At 33.0% G+C, this 15,041-nt stretch overlaps 1 protein-coding gene across 1 annotated transcript in view; it reads left to right on the forward strand.

Annotated features, from left to right (window-relative positions):
- Window positions 1-14,172, forward strand: part of LOC148281876 (zinc finger protein basonuclin-2-like) — a 59,158-nt gene extending 44,986 nt beyond the window's left edge. Inside the window, exon 2 of the mRNA XM_088225968.1 lies at window positions 9,662-14,172. Within this exon, the coding sequence (XP_088082094.1) occupies window positions 9,662-13,288 (3,627 nt within the window). The 3' untranslated portion in view covers window positions 13,289-14,172. The remainder of the gene's footprint in view (window positions 1-9,661) is intronic.
- The last annotated feature ends 869 nt before the right edge of the window (window positions 14,173-15,041 follow it).

Here is a 15,041-nt window from a genome sequence, read left to right on the forward strand (position 1 = left end):
GTATTCACGTGAAACTAATCAAAATCGTTTTTTAATTCAATTTTGGTACAAGAGAATACATTTGTCTGTTTTATAAAGAAAATGACCCGAGGCAGGTTTACCGTTGTTGACAGTTGAAAAATAGTTTTTAAATTAAATAAATCTTTTTTACGTGCAATTATTTGGAGTTAATCTAAATTTTGCCCTAATTCAATATGTGAATAAAAAAGGTAATGTATTTTACCTGGCGAAAGGTGTCATTTACGACTAACTGTTTATTCCATGTACAATTAATCAGCAAGGCCATTTTGCTTATTATATTTACATTTGTAAGATAGTTTTAAAATATCTGTATTTGATATAAACACTTATACTATTACTGTAATAAACATAAAAATCAAACTTCACAACTGCACGAATAACAAATCAAATCAAACCATTATTGCGTATTGGTAAAGAAAGCTAATGGGTACAAATACCATTTAAAAATTCTCTAAATAAGGTTTATCAAAGTTATTCAGCATCGGGACACTTCGGAAATCCTAAAATTTTTACGGAAAACTCAACTTATTTTTAAAATTAAGTAATTCATAATAACAATAGTAAATACATCTTATTAAAACTTATTAAAACAATCCAAATAAAAGTATCATCATCTTCCGCGCCTAATAGTATATCAGGCTATGGTATCAATCTCTTTTTTTAATTTTTTTGCATGTACAACATGGAGGTAAAATGATCAGTTTTACGCTTCAGGTACCAGTCCAGGAACTATGAAATATTCTAGTCACTCTCTTTCCGCACCTAATGGTGCGTAAGGCACTGCGTTGGTACACTAATCGTGGCGTATCTTGGTCATTTTTGTTACATGAAGGTAAGTTGATCAGTCTTACGCTTCAGGTACCAGTCCAGGAACTATGAAATGTTCTAGTGTGAAAACACCGTTTTAAATAAATATTTCGTTTTCGGGAATCGAACCCGAGACCTCTTACATGGTAGGCAAATGCGCTGATCATTGCACCTTGAAGCCGACAGCATTATTATTATATTTAACATTTGAAGACCCCCGGTCTTTAAAACGTTTTTTTCGGGCATGCGGAGGGAGTACTTTTACAACGAACCCCTACAGGGAAACAGTGTGATTATTTTATTTTTTTTTAAATTGTAATAGATTTTTAAAATTACGAATGTTATGAGTTCTTCCTAATTTTTGGAGACAAGAACTCAATTTTACTTTTCAGATCAACATATTACAACTGAGATGAAGAACATTTTAGGGGGGGGAAATGTAAATCTACGCATGTTCAAGGCTTACGACCCGTCGTGGCTGGTTGAATTGGTCACTATCGGCACTTCAAAATTAACAGATGGAAGAATTGAAAAAAATATGTTTGTTCAAACAAATGCAAAATGATGAATGTTACGCGATGTGTTAAGTGGGCAATGTCAATGATAGGCCATAGGCCCTGTAAACGTCTACACCTAAATTAAGTACTAGACGTAAATTAACATTCCGAATTTGTGAATAATCCAATAAAGATTAAGTAAATCAGAGATTAATGATTGAATCTATAGACAATCTACATCTAATATATTATTATAGTTAATTTATTGTGTTTAGTTATTTTTTACATATTTTTGTGGGTGTTTTTTCATCGAGTAACAGGTCTTTATATTTCTATATAATTTGTTCATTGAAATAATTATTACAAAAGAATGGCCTGGGGTCGAGATCGTTTATGCTTATTTAAAAGTGAAATTCACACGTCCTAAGTAGAAAAATTGTGGCCATGGATCTATGAATAAATACGTCATAATACAGTCAATAAATCCGCTTAGCTGGTGGTGCTATGTATGATTTATAACAATTACTTTTTTGGAATCAAATTGTGAACGTTTAACAAAAAAGAGATTTAATTTCAATACATTTTCCCCAATTCCCGAAACATGATCACTCGTTAACACAAAATTCAAGCGTTCTTACATGCCCCCATAAACATAAAAAACATCGTAAACGACAAAACATCATTTCACAGAAGAATATTTCTTATTCCTTATTATTTAGGAATATGCCTTGAAGATCAAATTTTGTTTCCAACAATTTGTTTTATGTAGTTTTCAAAGCGTATTCCTTAATAATTAAGAAAATGAAATATTTTTCCGTAAAATATTATTTTTGTCGGTTGCGGTGTTTTGGTGATCATGGCCCGATATTCTGGCGCCCACACTTCCACATGCGCACACCCAGAGACACATCATAATTCCGTGTCCATTTTCTTTTTGGAGCATATGATGTCCACAAAGAGCCTCCAGGCATCTCTGTTAGCTGCCTGCTTCTGTGCACTCTCCCAACTCAGGTTTGCATCCCGTAATTCTGACGTAATTAGAGGTCGACCAGCCTTACGTGGCAGTTGACTAATTTTATAACTAAAATCCCTTACACCACCCCCCTTGCCGCTCCCCGCACCAGGCAACTTAGTTGCAAACAGTCGTTCGGGGTGAAACATTGTGATTTCTATATTTACTTCCTATTATTCATTAAATAATATGCCGCGATCATCTAAAGTAGTGCGTGTTGATGTTAGAACAATTGCTTACGCAGTTTTACAATATTGTGAAGCAGAAAAGTTGCAGAAAGGGCCATTAACCGCCTTTGAAAATTCGATAAGACGAGCTGCCGCCATGAGAGCTTTGTTATTTGATTATTTAACTAAGTGCTTTAACTGAGTGTTTAATTAACCCTTGTTAGTGATATTTTTCGGGAAAAAATATAAACCTGCGTTTTTCATTTTTTATTTCATGTTTAAAAAAGGATTGTCAATTTCTGTTAAATTAAGTATGAAAGTATTTTAATATTTTTTTTATCAAGTTTTGTATTATTTTAAATAAATTATGTTTGTTTTATAAAAAATAATTTTTTTTTCTATTTGGTCAGTTTTTATAATTTCTATTGTTCTGTTTTTTCAACACTTTTTTATTTTATTTTTTTAATTTATAAACTTTATCTAGTAAATATAATGTGCTTTTTTTAATGGCAGTACATTGTTCAATCAAACAACGCTTGTATTTGTTATTCAACTAATATTTATTGATAAACTACTACAAAATATAATAATAATATAATAGTGAACGAGAATAAAAAAAAGTAGTCGTTTTGGACATGTCGAACGAATAGACGGCAAGAGAACGGCTAAAAGGATTTACAATGTTAATATTGATGGATGCAGAAAGCGAGAAACACCGAGAAAGACATGGCATAATCAATTCCATAAAAAAATATAATTACAATAGTTCTTGAATTCACATGGACAAATTCAATGCACAAAAATCCATAATTAAAATAATACTCAAGAGTCCCGATACAGACATCTACTGAAGAAATATTCTACAAATTACTACTAATGACAACAAAACAATTATACTCTGAAACAATACTAACTATTCTTACTAAAATGTAAGACATAACCCCTACAATACATCACATTCAAATAATATAATCACTAGATCCTCAACACAAAGGCAACTTAAACAAATACAAACTGATACCACTTTCGGACAAAGGAATTTTGAGTATTATTTAATTATAATCTATAACCTACTTCCAATATCTATTAAAACAATAAGTAACGAGAAAGTGTTTAAAAAGACCATAAAAAATGGATAGTGGAGCTTGGCAGAAGTTAAATGGATTGTCTCATTCGCCCAAACCAACATTGAATTAATTGCTCCACAAGTGTATTGCTTATGTTAAGTTTTTGTTCTTTCATTGTGCGTTTTGTAATATAAGTAATATAGATGTACCTAAATAAACTATTTTATTCTATTTGGGAAATCAACAGTTCTACATATATATTTATAGTAAACCAACAGATATAGTGTATAAACTCAGAACTAATAACAGATTTCCACTAAGTATACAAAGTTAGTAAAGAAAATATATATCATATTAAATAAATACATATAAGTTTATACATATAAAAATATTATTTTCATGTACTCGTAAATTTTTTTCAATAATCAAAGATTTTTTTTTTTTAAGAACAGTAAGTTATTGTAAATTGGGCGGGATTAGGACAAGAATGCTTGATGAGAAGATAAGGAGGGGAAGGGAGATGTACATATTTATTATTATAATGTCTACTAAGTTACATAATACATTTTTAGTGTAAATTTTAAATCTGACAGAGTGATGTTTGTGTAATCTATATCTTTAAATTTTGTATTGTACACTGAAAAAGTACATATAAATACATATAAACATAAATACGTAGTGTTTATAACTGCCTGAACGATCCGTTAATTATCTATGTTTATTAAGTTAGTCTTCTTTGTTTATTCTCAACTGTTATTTTTTTTTAAAGGTACATTGTTTAGTATCCTCGGCACGGGTAACTCCAGTTAGGTCACATTATTTTTATTATTAATTATAGTTTGTAAGAGAAAAAATATGAATAAATAAAAAAAAATGAAAAACTGTGATTATGTTACAAAAATGTCGTATGTTTTGTTTGTGAACAACAATAAATTAAATAAGACGATTTTTGTTGTACGGAGCTTTTTGGTGGTCGTTCACGCGTGAATATCTCATACATTTGGCCAATATTGGAGATAGCCCGGAGTGGAATATATATTGTAGGAACGGTCAACTGCAAATTGTATGTAATATTCCATCCGAATTTTGTCTCTCGTCTCTCTATACCCCGTGGCTATCTCACTCGCCTTGATGCTGTTGCGACAGCTACTTTTTGTGGCTGGAAAAATCATATTTGCTTCGAAATGAAACAAACATTTGTAAAACGCATCATTAATTATAATCAAATGAAACAAAGATCGGTATAATGTATTTCATTATTCTGTCAACGAATCGCCCACGGCTTTTTTGGCCGGATTCGGCTAGGTATTAGTATATTTTAGTGTGTGTATACGTGGTACAAGGACATTAAAACAACAGAGGTCACCTCGAGTGGCTGCCATTCTATACCGGTGTAATGGCGATTCGCTTTGTTCTTCTTCTTTTCCAAATCTTCATCCTAAATGCATAAAATCATCATCTAATTGTAGGCACAATTCATATTTATGGCGAACTTTTAATAATTTTAATGTAATAATTAAATAAATAATTTAACATAGATTTATTTGCAAATAATTTTAATAACGTACGGCGTTTGCTTTCAAAATAATTCGTGGTAGTTTTTCTTTTTTTTTGAATTTACATTAAATTACTATTCATTTTATGTTTGAGAATCTTTTTTAACTTACTGTGAAGCTACTTGTGAAAACCTGTAATTGGCTTATTTGTTATTTATTTTGTTATATATATATGAGATAATTATAGCTGTTAGTTATGCAAATAAATAAAATAAAATATTAAGCTGTATTACAACAGAAATTGCGGTATATTTACAACAACTTAATCAGAACTCTCGAGGTCATCATAATAATATTTAAAAACGAAAATTATTTTTAAAAAAAGATCTTTTGCAGCCTTTAATCTTAATATCCTTTCTCGTGAATGAGTTTTTTGTAACTTTTTCTTAAAAAATAAAGTGAAACAATGTTACGCATTGTTTTTTGTATATATTTGTTTCAAACTACGTTACTTGATACTGTCGCAGATTTCAGATAAGAGGTCCGTTCTCTCCCAGCTCTAACGCGAATTAATTCCCATTTTCTTGAACGAATACTTACCGCTACGAAAAATTAAAATATTTTGATATTTTATAAATCAAATGAGCCAAAACCATTGTTTTTTAAAATTAAACAATTAATAAAAAAAGCTACCACACTATTTCTTCGTGGGGGTTCGCAGAGAGTAGAGAATGACATTTTAGTCTATCTTTGCATTCAGACCTCGTTTTCTCTACATTTGTATTTTAACATTTCTGTCTTCAACTATTTATTGAATTTTGTCATGCCATGTTTTTTTCGGTCTTTTTCGTTATCTGTATCTATTAAAATACGCTTCGTCAATCCTTTTAGCCACTCTTTCGCAATCCATTTACTCAACATGACCAAAAAATGCAGCCCTCATTTCTTTATATTATTGAACAAACTTGCCGTACACGTATCTCACCATTTGTATATCATACTCAGTTTAACTTAAAAAAATATTAATCATTTTCGATAGTTTTATTTACAATAAAATAAAACATAATTTTAAAGAAAACACATATCCATGTTCATTTTTTTTTTTTTTAAATTCATGGAATAATCGCACTAAAAATCATAATCGTTGCTCGAAGCTGTAATAAAGCACTAATTAAGGAATATAAATTATACAGAAATCCTGTCCTTCAGTTAAATCCTACTCTAAATAGCAGGAAAGTAAATTGAAGCATTAAAACATGTGAAGGATAATATTGGTTACGAGTGGTATTATGACTGTAGTAAAAAGGGGCGTATTTTTCACAGGAAGGTATTAATTTCAAAAATCAAAACGAATGAAAGAAAAGTAAGTAATTAACAATGGAATATATTTAAACGAATTGAATGACTTGTTCAGTCATATTTATAGACTACCATTAATAAATTATCATTACGGCAAGTATGGCGGCCTCCGTGGTGTAGTGGTCAAGACGCTTGACTAACGCACGGAAGGTTCCGGGTTCGATTCCCGGTGAAAACACAAAAATAAAAATGTGATTTTTCTCAAGCTTGGTTGTTCTGTAATGTAATTCATCACTGTAATTGGGCCTCCTGGCCTGTTGTGGTTCAAAAAGAAATAATGAAAAAAAAAAAAATGAAAATAATGATTTTTTTTACATTTAAAATAAAAATCGATTAATTTTTTTTAACTTGCTTAACATTTCAATGGCATCCGGCAAATGTAATTTAGATTGACTAGAAAATATTCATGGCTTGGGCAAAAAGTGTAAAATTGTTTTTGTTTTTGTCAATTACAAATTACAACTATACGTGTAAAGCAATTTGTAATGATTGTCATTACATAAACAACAATATCATTAACAATACGTCCGTTAATTCAAACTTGAATTCCGTGGGAGATAGACCAAATATAATGATTTTAACTATGCGATTAGTTAATCAGCACACTGTATACCCAAAGGGTATTAATGGTGGCAAGACATCAAATACCAAACACTTTTGGAATCATTCCGGGACTTTTAAAATATGATTCAATCTTCCCCTGACGATACCTATGAGGTTTCCTCGTGAAAAAAAAACGCGGAAGAAAATATCGAATAAATATTTTCTAATAACCTTTTTCATAACTTATCATTTGAAATTTGTGGCAATTAATATTCATTTCTCAAGTTTCCTTTTTTTTTACTATTACATAAAAAAATACGTATTTAATACCAGAGATTCTTTATAAAACTAGTGAATTACAAAATGAATACGGAGCGTCCTCTGGTTAGGATAGTTTTCATCTAACATGGCTCAGCTTGTTCTAAAATTAACCTAGCTGAATAAATGTCAAAACTACGATGGAAAGATATGTTTTTGTATAGGCCATTAAAATCATTGACATACCGTTGACAACGTTTTGAGTATTTCCGAATCTTTGCAGACAGGCTGGATTTCCTCCCTAAGGAGTTATTTACATCTAAATTTGTTTCCACAGAGAGGGAAAACATTTCGAGAGGGGAGCATGTAAGTCTGGGAATTTACAAGGCTTATGACCTGCCACTTTGTAACATTCACCAGCTGCGAGCTCAGCTCTTTTACTTCACGAAAGTCAACAAATGGAAGAATTGACAAAATGCGGAGGTTCAAACATATGCAGAATAGTAAATGCTACGTAGTATTTAAAGTGGCCACTTAAGTCAGCCAATGGCAGGACATAAGCTCTTTGAATGGTTTTGATGGATGGGGTGGTGCACATGCCAATATATTAAACCCTCTTAAAATAGTACAAAGATTATTTTTAAAAGTTATTCTAAAGAAACCCTCAACATTCAATACGGAAAGTCTATATAAAATATTTTAGTTTCATACAGTAGACACTCTTCACTGGCGGCTCCTGACCGAAAACATTGGCATTGCATTTCTTTGCATTTTGTCAACTTGTGCATTAAGTTTAATAATATTCTGACAGGTCTGACGTCATAAACAAGCAATAGTCTGACAGATGACAGCCCGCGCATCGGAACCAGGAACGCTAAATTCGCCTAACATTATACGCACGTTATAGGATACTAAATCAACTAAATTCGTACTAATATCATGTCATTACGCATGTTCAAAGTGACATTGCAAACAAACTTCAAATCTGCGCATGCGTTGGCTAAGTCCGAAGTATGTATATTATCTTCTCCCTCTAACGCACGATTCACCGGTATAAAGCGTTGTCTATCTCGCTCAAATGACGATCTTAGGAGAAATAACATATTTCATACAAATTCAGGGTAAAGAATTGTGCAAAACAGAACATGCACAGGGACGACTGTGCATGCGTAGACAAGATGAGAAAACCGTCCGCTAGAGTCGATCTCGCTAGATCATTTGGCGCTAGTATTGACTGTTTCTTTGTACCTATAACATATTTTTACTATTAATAATATTACTAATTTATTTCCACATATTTTAACTTGGCAGTGCACTGCACTTATGCACATACTAAGGAACCGCCTCTGCTTTTTAGAGCTATTTTCAACGACTTGTTAAAAACTAGCTATTATAACGTGGTAATTAAGTTGGGGTGAAGTAAAATTCGAACTTCGGATCTCTGATCCGTGGGTCCGGGACCACAGCCAGGTACTTTTTTACGATACTTCCAATATTCACCCACCGTAGAAAGTTTATCTGACTTCACGTCGCACGGAAAAAAATATAATACTGTTACGATGATTTTTTCTACAGATTTAGAAAAAATAACTAATGTTTTTTTTTTTAATGGAAAAATCCTATTACAAATGGACGCCTATCGTACACAGGCGTATTGCTACACACTCGGGACAGTTTCTATCGTCATAAGCAAAAAGGCAGCTCTTCGACGAAAATCACAAAACGAGTTCAATATGAGCTTTTTGACAGCAGTCACGTCACGTTCATCATTTTTAAAACAAACAATGTTTTCACACGTAAGGGTTTTATACAAGTGGACTCTATTGTGTTTGGCTAAATTTTCCTACCATGATAGGCACTTTTTTGCTAGGAATGATTTTATCTTGTCATTAGTCTGTTCCCAGCTCACGTACCTACTTAATTTATTGCATATTATAAACTCAAATTTATCTCATAGTTATATACCTATTATTTGGTCTAAAATTACGTACCAAGTTGAAATATTACATTTATTAATTATTTTTTTAACGGAAAGCTTGACGCAGCATTGTCTACAATAACCCATGACCTATAAAGCTATAAATAGGTAATAAATTATTTCATAAATTATATGTTTGTGGATTTAAAAAAATAATTTATTGCATCTCATTGTTCTTCAACGGTTTAAATAGCTGATATTTCCTGGTTAAAGCTACCTTTTCTTAACTGATAATATTATTACATAATGTCAAACAAAAAAGACTTACTGCTTGGTGTCATTGACTAAAATATTAAAATAATGATCTCGATTATTGGATTTTAGATTCTTTAAATCCTATCTTTTTTACAGTAATGCAAACAAAATACCTTAAAACGGTCATTATGTAAAATCAAATCCCTCACATGGTAATATTGTAAAATATACTCATTTTAATCTTATTTTTTTTCTTTTCAGGAATCACAAAACGGCGGGCTGGACCGCCTAGGGTACTGCCGCCCTGATGGGCCGCTCGTGGTGCGGGACCTGCTGAGAGGTAGAGGGATAACGGGAGCGGGGGGAGGCCTACCCCCTCTTCCCCCTCCAGGCCCGCCCGACCCACGACTTCTGCACCAACTCCAGCTAGAAGCTGAATTCAGGAAGCTGGCTGAACATCGCCAACAAGCATTGCATGGATTCAGATCCTACCTTGGATACCCTCCAGATCTGGATGCTTTTAAATACTTTAGAGATCATAAGTACGAACAGGAAAAACTGCAAGAGCAGAAATATCATGAACGAAATCAAAAACACCTCCAAGAAAAAAGAAGAGCCCAAGTTGAATCTGCTAAACGAAGTTCTCCTAGTAGAAGACAGTCATCTCCCGTACAACTCCAGGGTCCTCAGCCACCACGATTCTCCGTTTCTTCACACTCTTCAACACCCCAAAGACACTATAATAACTCAAAATCTTCGATGTCTAGTCCAACTCAACATCCTATAAGTATAGCTGGTTCTCCATTGAATCGCCTTCAAAATATGCAACCTTTCGATTTCCGGAAAATGGGATCAAGTTTGAGCCCTTTTACAAATTCACATTCTCAACAAATAAGTCCGGATATCAACCAAAGTCACTACCACAGAAAGAGACGTACTTCTGATGCATCGTCCGATAGCGGTCATAACTTGATGAATCTCAACATGAGTAACCACATGCTTCACCTTCCTCCCCCAGTTCCAATGCCTCCATCTTCGGTGGCCATGTCATTAAGTAACTCGTTCAATCATCACTCAGCTGTCATGGCGGCAGCTGCGGCCGGTAATTCTCTTGCAGCTGCTAGTTTGGCAGCATCTTTTCCGGGCTTAGTTACTTCTACAGGACGCAAATCACCTTCTGCGTCAGCCTCTGATTTTATGAGCATTACTGGAAGCAGTGATTTAGGTTCTGAAGACGGTCCATCTGAAGATGATGAAAACGCATTAAACTTAAGTAAAGACGCAGTTCCAAAAGTACCTCGTGTAAGTAGATCGACAGCGACATCCAAACCACTCACTCCTACAAAAAGACATTGGGGTTCATCACAGTTTCCGTTAAACCTTGGAACGCATTTTATCAATCCAGCCACTGGAAAAAAAAGAGTTCAGTGTAACGTTTGTTTGAAAACATTTTGTGATAAAGGAGCGCTAAAAATACACTTTTCAGCAGTCCATCTTAGGGAAATGCATAAGTGTACCGTAGAAGGTTGTAGTATGATGTTTAGTTCTAGAAGGTCCCGAAACCGGCATAGCGCAAATCCTAATCCTAAGCTTCACTCTCCTCACTTACGAAGAAAAATTTCTCCTCATGATGGTCGAAGTTCTCAGTCGCATCCAGTTCTGATACCACCTCATGCAGCTGGCCTTGGATTACCGAATTCAGGCTCTCTTGGTTCATTAAATCCTTTTGGAAGTTTCCCACTTTTGACTCCACCACCAGAAATGAGAAATCATCATTCGAGCTTACCTCAGTCTATGGACTTTAAGCACAATCTAGATTTGAGCTTTCAACAAAGATATGAACGAGCTCGTTTACTCCAAAGCCAAGCGCACGAAGAAGCAATGGCATTAACGTCTTCGGGTGCCGAGTATGATCACGGTGATGATGATGGTGACGATGACGACGACGGTATAGTAGTCGTCGCAGGAGATGATGATGATGATGAAACTGATCCTATTGATCCTGCTGATAATGTTGAAGAACCGAAAGAAGATCCAAAACCAGAAATAATCGAAAATTTATCTGATGAACCTGAAGATTTTAGTATGCCTCAAAAACGGAAAAAATCATTATCTGATGTGGAAGATGATATAACAAATACAAGTTTAGGAAACCGTGAAGATTCATTAAGCGTACGCGAATCCAAGAATCCAAAAGAAGATATTTATCCTTCAATAGCAAGTAAAAGAAAACGGAAAAACCAAAATCCTATTAGATGCGCAATATCTACATCGCACATGGAAAATCATATGTCTGATAATGATAGTGGAGATGATATCCAAATTCCGATAGCTACAGGACTCAATGATAAGGTTTTAGATTTAAAACGAGTAAAAATTGAATCACCGAGTCTTCCTGAAAAACCTCCACAGGAAGATGTTTTTAAAGTTTCTATTAAACCAGAACCTTTTGAACAAGACAATGTTATTGAATTTCAATGTAATGTTGAAAATTTATCTCTAAAGAAAACACCTTTACAAAATCAAGATTTAAATGCTAATGAAAAAAATATTCATATGAATTCTGAAAAAGCACCAAATAGTTTATCTGTCATCAAAAACGAGCCTGAATCAGAAGTTAATAATTTAACGAAAAGTAAACCAACTGAACAACTTCCTATAAATGACGTCGCTGATTCAGAAAATGCTTTGCAAAAACTAGAAAGTCTTTCTCAAGCCGATTTTGGAGAAATCCCGTGCAAAATTGGTTCTAAAACAAGTGGAATTCCAAACAATTTTCCAAACATGGGATATTCTATCAACGATGTCGCACCTAGTCCCGTAAGATCTCGTTCTTCTTCTTTAGATAGTATGAGTGACGGAAACTCCGACGATAGTCAAAATGAAATTTACGGCCATTTTGACAATGGAGTTTTTATTAGCACAATGGATGTTCCAATAGACAAAGATAATCCACGAAAATGCACCGCTTGTGGGAAAATATTTCAAAACCATTTTGGTGTAAAAACACATTATCAGAATGTGCACTTAAAGCTTATGCACAAATGCAACGTAGATGGGTGCAACGCAGCTTTTCCATCAAAACGAAGTAGAGACAGGCATAGCGCTAACCTCAATTTACACAGAAAGCTTTTATCGACTTCATCTTCTGATAAACCTTCAAATTTTATGGACAAGTACCCTCTAGCTTCTCTTCTTGCAAATCCTCAACTTCATTCCGAACTGCTTGCCCGGTTATATGCAGAAGGTCATCGGCTACCTTTTCCCGATTCTTTCGGAAGTGATTTTTTACCGCTGGAAGCCTTGAAAAACTTACCTGCTAAACCAGAAGATTTGAACTCCAACACTCCTTTGAATTTCGAGATGCTGAAACCTCATCCATTATCAAGTTTAACCGAGCAAATGATAAATGGGCGTGATATTCCTCCACCTCCACACTTTATGCTGCCACATTTTGGGATGTTACCAGGTTTTCCAGGGCTGCCATTTGGATTGATTCCTCCTGAGTTAAACGGAGCATATAAAAAAGGGTATACTGGATCTGAGTCTCCTCATTCTAACTCCTCTCTGAAGTCTCACAGTCAGGTAGAAAGCTGTCCACCATCTCCTCAAAGCAACTCTTCGATTATCTACTGCATCGAAGACGAGGCTCCTAATCCAGACCACGAAGGAAAGTTTCCTTGCAGGAACTGTCCGCTCAGGCTAAAAGATCTCGGGTCTCTAAAGGACCACTGCGAAACGTGTCACCGTTCGGAATTGTACAGATGTAAAGTCGAAGGTTGTCCTAAAGCGTTTCTTTCGAGGACGAAAAGGAATTCTCATATAGAAAACCAATCAGCGCATTCCCACCTATCGCGCCAGCGTATCACCGACAACAGTCATTCGTGATCATTTTAATATGAGTGTTAATTTTGTACTTACTAATAACAATAAAATAGTGATTATAATTATAGTGATAAATGATCGTTAAAAGGCTGGTATGATTTCCAATAAATATGTGTAAGTCCTTGCTTGTAGAATACTCAAAGTTATCCTCCGAAGATGTTTATAGTAGATATAATTTAAATTAATAAATATGTTTGGCAATGTAATGATGTATAGATTTAATTAAATCGAATAAACTTAATCTCGTACCTTTCTAATGTATTTTAATCGTTTTATACGTTAAAGCCAGTACCTATAAAATACTCTTGTAAATTAAATCATAAAATTAAGATTATAAACATGTCGTTTAAAACGATTTTTTTTTTATCCAGTGACTAAATTAATCTAAAATAAGTAGATACATTGATAATTATTGTATAAATACTTTGTTGTAAATACCGTCATGTAATTTGCTTAAATAACGAAATATTCTAGTTTGATTGAATTAAGATTGAATAAGTGCAATAAACCAAATATGTATTTTGGGGTTTCTCATACCAATAATAGTTGTAATTTTAAAATATCATCAAAATAATATTAGCAAAAATGGCACTTCAAATGCCTTGATATTAATAAAAAACGAACTAAATATTACTTTAAATTCATCGTTCTCGTACAAATTTTGGTAATTTTTTTTTTAAAGAATTATAAATGTTTCAAAGAATTCAGATTTTAAATAACAACTTGTTTTACTTTGAACTTTAGATACATAAAAAAAATATCCGAAATATGTGAAAAAATATCTAGACAAATTTTTTGAGCGAATTTATCAGTATATTTTAGTACTTATGAGAGCTCATATTTACGATTCATCAGACACATTCGTGCTTCAATAAAGAGGCTACAAAAAAAAAGTATAATACAGTTATTTAAACTATTCCAATAAAACCAGGTTTATAGTGAAACTTGTGAAAATGAACCTTTATTCTATTTCCCGCCTCATTTATCATTGATAACAAAAGTGACACTACTCAAAAGTTAGTTTTACCACAACATTTTTTCAATACAAAAATGACAAATAAAAGTGGCCAAAATATGAAAAATCATGTATTTTTCGTAATATGAATTATTGCGTATAGCTTTTTGATAATGACAAAAAATCGCTGAACAGTAGAAAGAGGGCTATTGTTTTTATTGCGCCTGTTTTTTTTTCAATTTCTAAAAACCTCTTTTTGTAGCGTCACTTTTCTATCAATATACAACATAATCAAAATTATCCAGACCACACAAATTATTTGTAATGTATTTTTTAAATTCTTCATTTGGCCCAAATTCTGAAGGTTGTAATAATGTGCACAACGAATAATTATTTTTACCGATAAGTTAGATAAACAAAATCCCTGTTTTTAAGTCAATATTGTAAAAATAAATTGAGAAATCATTTCAAATGTAGCAAACCTAAACCTAGTTGATTGTCGAAGTATAATATTGTATATTTCCCATCGCTTGCCTATAGTTAATTCTGTAATATTTATAAATAAATCATTTTTAAAAAACACTGTCAAGATGTTAAGCTTTTCTTATGTAAAATAGTTAGGTATTAGAAAAATGTGATTGTTATACTATAAACCCTCACAGTATTGTTGTATTTATTGTAAATATTTTAATATGAAAACTATAAGAATTTTAAGATTAATAAAATATTATGGAATCAAATTTCATGTTTTATTTAATATTAAAATAAAAGGACTTACTGAAAAAGAAACAGATTTTGTAT

This window comes from Micrasema longulum, unplaced genomic scaffold (assembly GCF_059751315.1).
Source record: "Micrasema longulum isolate JH-2025_06_02 unplaced genomic scaffold, ASM5975131v1 h1tg000402l, whole genome shotgun sequence".
NCBI classification, from domain to species: domain Eukaryota; kingdom Metazoa; phylum Arthropoda; class Insecta; order Trichoptera; family Brachycentridae; genus Micrasema; species Micrasema longulum.